Source organism: Asparagus officinalis, chromosome 4 (genome assembly GCF_001876935.1).
Source record: "Asparagus officinalis chromosome 4, Aspof.V1, whole genome shotgun sequence".
Classification (NCBI taxonomy): Eukaryota; Viridiplantae; Streptophyta; class Magnoliopsida; order Asparagales; family Asparagaceae; genus Asparagus; species Asparagus officinalis.
In genome coordinates, this window is record NC_033797.1 from 418,984 (window position 1) to 422,774 (window position 3,791).

At 42.9% G+C, this 3,791-nt stretch overlaps 1 protein-coding gene across 1 annotated transcript in view; it reads left to right on the forward strand.

Annotated features, from left to right (window-relative positions):
- The window catches only part of LOC109836161 (zinc finger CCCH domain-containing protein 24), a 9,564-nt gene continuing 7,104 nt past the window's right edge, over window positions 1,332–3,791 (forward strand). Inside the window, exons 1-5 of the mRNA XM_020404044.1 lie at window positions 1,332–1,346; window positions 1,463–1,906; window positions 2,422–2,514; window positions 2,596–2,877; window positions 3,051–3,123. Of these exons, the coding sequence (XP_020259633.1) occupies window positions 1,332–1,346; window positions 1,463–1,906; window positions 2,422–2,514; window positions 2,596–2,877; window positions 3,051–3,123 (907 nt within the window). The remainder of the gene's footprint in view (window positions 1,347–1,462; window positions 1,907–2,421; window positions 2,515–2,595; window positions 2,878–3,050; window positions 3,124–3,791) is intronic.

Sequence of the window (3,791 nt, forward strand, 5' to 3'; positions counted from 1 at the left end):
GGGGGTTCTATCAGCAATCAATCACAATTATTTCCTTATTTTTATTGACAGGAAGGTTGATCATTGATGTTGTTTAATTGACCACAGGAAAGGGAATAAAATATTGGAAATGAAAATTATAAGATTTAGTACTTCAACCAAGCCAACCAACATGTAGACGTAGCGTAGGCCCCAGAATTTTGTCACAATGATTATGCATAATTTTAAATTAATATTTCTCCCTCATTAATAGTAGACATTTGTTCCCTATCTTCGTCGTAGCAGGACCCATCATTATCAATAGACACACATTCAGATGAGGGGTGCTTGCCATGTAGCTGCTGACATTCTATCCACCACGGACAAACTCCTTGCATCCTCATCGCACGCATTTGTGTGTGCATAGGAACAAATAATGATGATAATAATAATATAACAAGGAAGTAGGGGTTTTTTCTTTCTTTTTTTTTTTTTTTGAAAAACCACACGTACAGCACCAAAAGTTAATTTCTCCTTGTTGAGAGATTGTTCCTTCCGACTCCTTAGCATTGCACCGACACAAGATTTTCAATAAATGGGACACCTTAATCTTGTGTGGAAAATTAATTTGTGGTAGATAATGAGGAGGAAGTTAAGATATATATAACTAAGAAGAAGGGAACTAGAAAAGAAGAAGAGGGGAAAAAAAAAGAATAGTACACAAACACAATTTTACCTGCGTACCAAGGTGAGATCCAAATGGGTGGAATATTATCTATCTAAAATTTACATACGTTTCATTATCTTCTCTTCGTCTTATTGAACTTTTCAAACATAATGGAATAAGTTCCCCTGTGTGTTACCTTAGGGCTTGTTTGGATTGAGGGGAATGGGGGTGAAGGGAAGTTAGGGGAACCATTCACCTCCATTCACCTTGTTTGGGAACACTTCGGAGGTGAAGTTAATTCACCTCCATTCACCTTGGTTCACCCCCTAATAGTATAAAAATTGTTACCCCCAAATTGGGGTGTAACCAAGGGGAAGGGAATTCCCTTCCCTTCCCTTCCCTCAGTTTCCCTTAACTTCCCTTCACCCTCTACGAATCCAAACAGACCCTTAGTTTTCTTTATATCCTATGATCACCTAACTTCTCTCCCCAGGGGCAAATCCAAACATGCCCTCAATGTAAGGCTCAATTGATTTTGCAGCGCGCTATAAATATCTAGAATCCTCTCTCTTTGTTTTTTCTTCCCCCATCTGCGGGTCAATATTGTTTGTAGTCCGACATAATATAGCCCCAATAAGCCTTGTCTGGCAGACTTTCAACAGAAAACATCCGACGAAGACGTGGGAAAGCTCCGTATGAATGGCCCATGGGCCATCTTCATGTAGCCTATGAGTGTCAAATTGGCCCAACACGGGAAGAGAACGGGGCCTCTTAAGAATAGAGGCCGACGGTGTGGGGTATTACTATTAACTCGTGAACACCGTCATCTCTGGGAAGGAAGAAGACTGCGAAGCCCTAATTTTCTTTTCCTCCGTACTTGTAGATGGAGACGGAGACGGAGGCGGAGGCGACGAAGGAGACGATTGTTATGATGAAGGAAGACATCGACAGACCCTCGATAATTCCTCAATCACCGGAGGAGAAAGAGCAAGGGACGGCGGCGGCGGCGGCGGAGAATCGTACTTCAGGAGTAAGCAGGGGTGCAGCCACGTGAAGTCGTGCCGCTACGCCCACGGGGAGGAGGAGCTCCGACCCAGACCCGATAAGACGTGGGACCCCACATCCGAGAGGGCGAAGAAGCTGCAGAAGGAGGAGGCCAACGGATGGGAGGCGGAGGAGGAGGAGGAGGAGGGATCGGACGAGGCTAACCTCGACAAGTGTCTGATCGGGCTCCCCAGGAACTGGGGCTCGGATAGCCTGAACAAGTTTCTCGATGGACAGGCAACTCCTTTTTTGACATCCCTACGTACTGTTTCCATTACGGCACGGTTGCTTTGTTTGCTTGTTTGTTTGCCTGCCTACCTAGTAGTAGTACGCTTTAATTAACTAATTTTTGTGGAGGATGGACTGCAAACTAACTAACTACATCACTAAATTTTATAACCCAAGCATAGAGTGGTGTGTCGTCCCCGTTTGCCCTCTCCTGCTTCCCCCCATTCACGGTCCGGTAGCCAAAATCAAGCGATTTTGGAGCCAAATGTAGCTTCTTCTACCGAATAATATTAGGATTCGATTTCGCTATGTTGCGTCCCGCATTGCTAGCGTACCTGAAGGCCTCCTTTCGCAGGAGCCCAAACCCTCTTGACTTTCACCCTCTGCTCTGCTGTCACTGCTTTGTTGACCTGATTAGCTTGTTCGTTGCGGTTGCTAACTCTTAACTCTCGTCTTCTTCACGACAACAGCTGTTGGGGGGCGCCTACTCATATGCTTATCAAAATTATTTTCCTTTTCCACAGGGAATTCACTACAAATCTGCTAAAAAGAAGAAGAGGATGGCTGTAGCCTTTGTGGTATTTGAGAATGTTGAACAGGTCAAAGATGCCATCAAGGTACCTTTTCTAGTGGGATTCTGACCCTTGAGCACCTGACATTGTTCATTTCAGATTTTATATATAAACTTCTCTTGATAGATTTTAAATGAGAAGTCTGATGGTGGAAAGCAAATAAAGATTGCAAACGCCACTCGTCGATCTAATGAGAAGAGGCGTGCATCTGGAACGACTCAAGGCCTCCCGGTCAATGAGGGTCATGATGAGGATAACGATGCCGCTGATAATGACACCTCGGTAACTGAAGGGCTGGTGCCGAAGACAAGAAGTGCTCGTGACGTAGTCACTCCCCTGGCTCATATGCCCTACCCTGACCAATTGGAACACAAGAAAAATTCATTATTGCAGACACTTAAGCGGCTAGTAAGAAAAATACGCTTGTACTAACCGTTTGGGTTTTGATAATTGGTGTCTATATCCCAATCTCATTGAAAAAGCTTCCCAATTTAATTCGTCCATATTTGGATTTAGTTTATTTAAGCTTTGATGATAGAAAATGCTATTTTATTTATTAAACATGATTCCTTCCTCTGCAGACTAGGAACGCGCGCAAGGCTTGTCCAGATGCTATTCCACTTCCAGAGTGGATTTTAAAATCTCGAGAGATAGGTAAAGTCTCTGAATAAATTAGGTAGCATACTTTCATGACCTATGCTTGACAACAAATTCCAATTATAGCGATGATAGGATATTTTTCTGAAGTTTTTAGTTGCTTTTCTTCTTTCTTTGCTACAGTTCTTGTTCTCTTTCTTTGTTCTTGTTATTACTACCTGCTTGACCTCTAGATCTAGTGGCGGCTTCCTATTTATCTGCATCCAACTTCCTTAGTGTGCTCTTTTTGACCAGTTGTTTTATGGATCATAGATTATATAAATTTGTTGAGCAGTCGAGCCTAGAGTTACTGGCCCTTCAGTTGTATCTGGAAATGTCAGAAAATCAAACTTCAAGCCTTCTTCTAGACTTGTAAATTACAGTGTAGTTTCGACCAATCGTAGCTAGTCAGCTGCTCCAAAATTTTGATAAGGAGTATGTGCATGTCTTTGATGGAAACAGTAATCATGTGACATGTACAATACCATGCATGTGCAGAGGACAAGCTACTCACAAAAGATTGGGTAGCTCTGTGGCCGTGTTATGGCTATCGCAATTAACCTCTGATATCTGTTTCCGACCACACAGAATATTGTTGTGGAGTGTAGACTGTACTTGTTCCTACTTCCTACTAGCTCTCCTGCAGTAGGAGATACTTCAACTGTCAGAAAATGAACATAACTGTG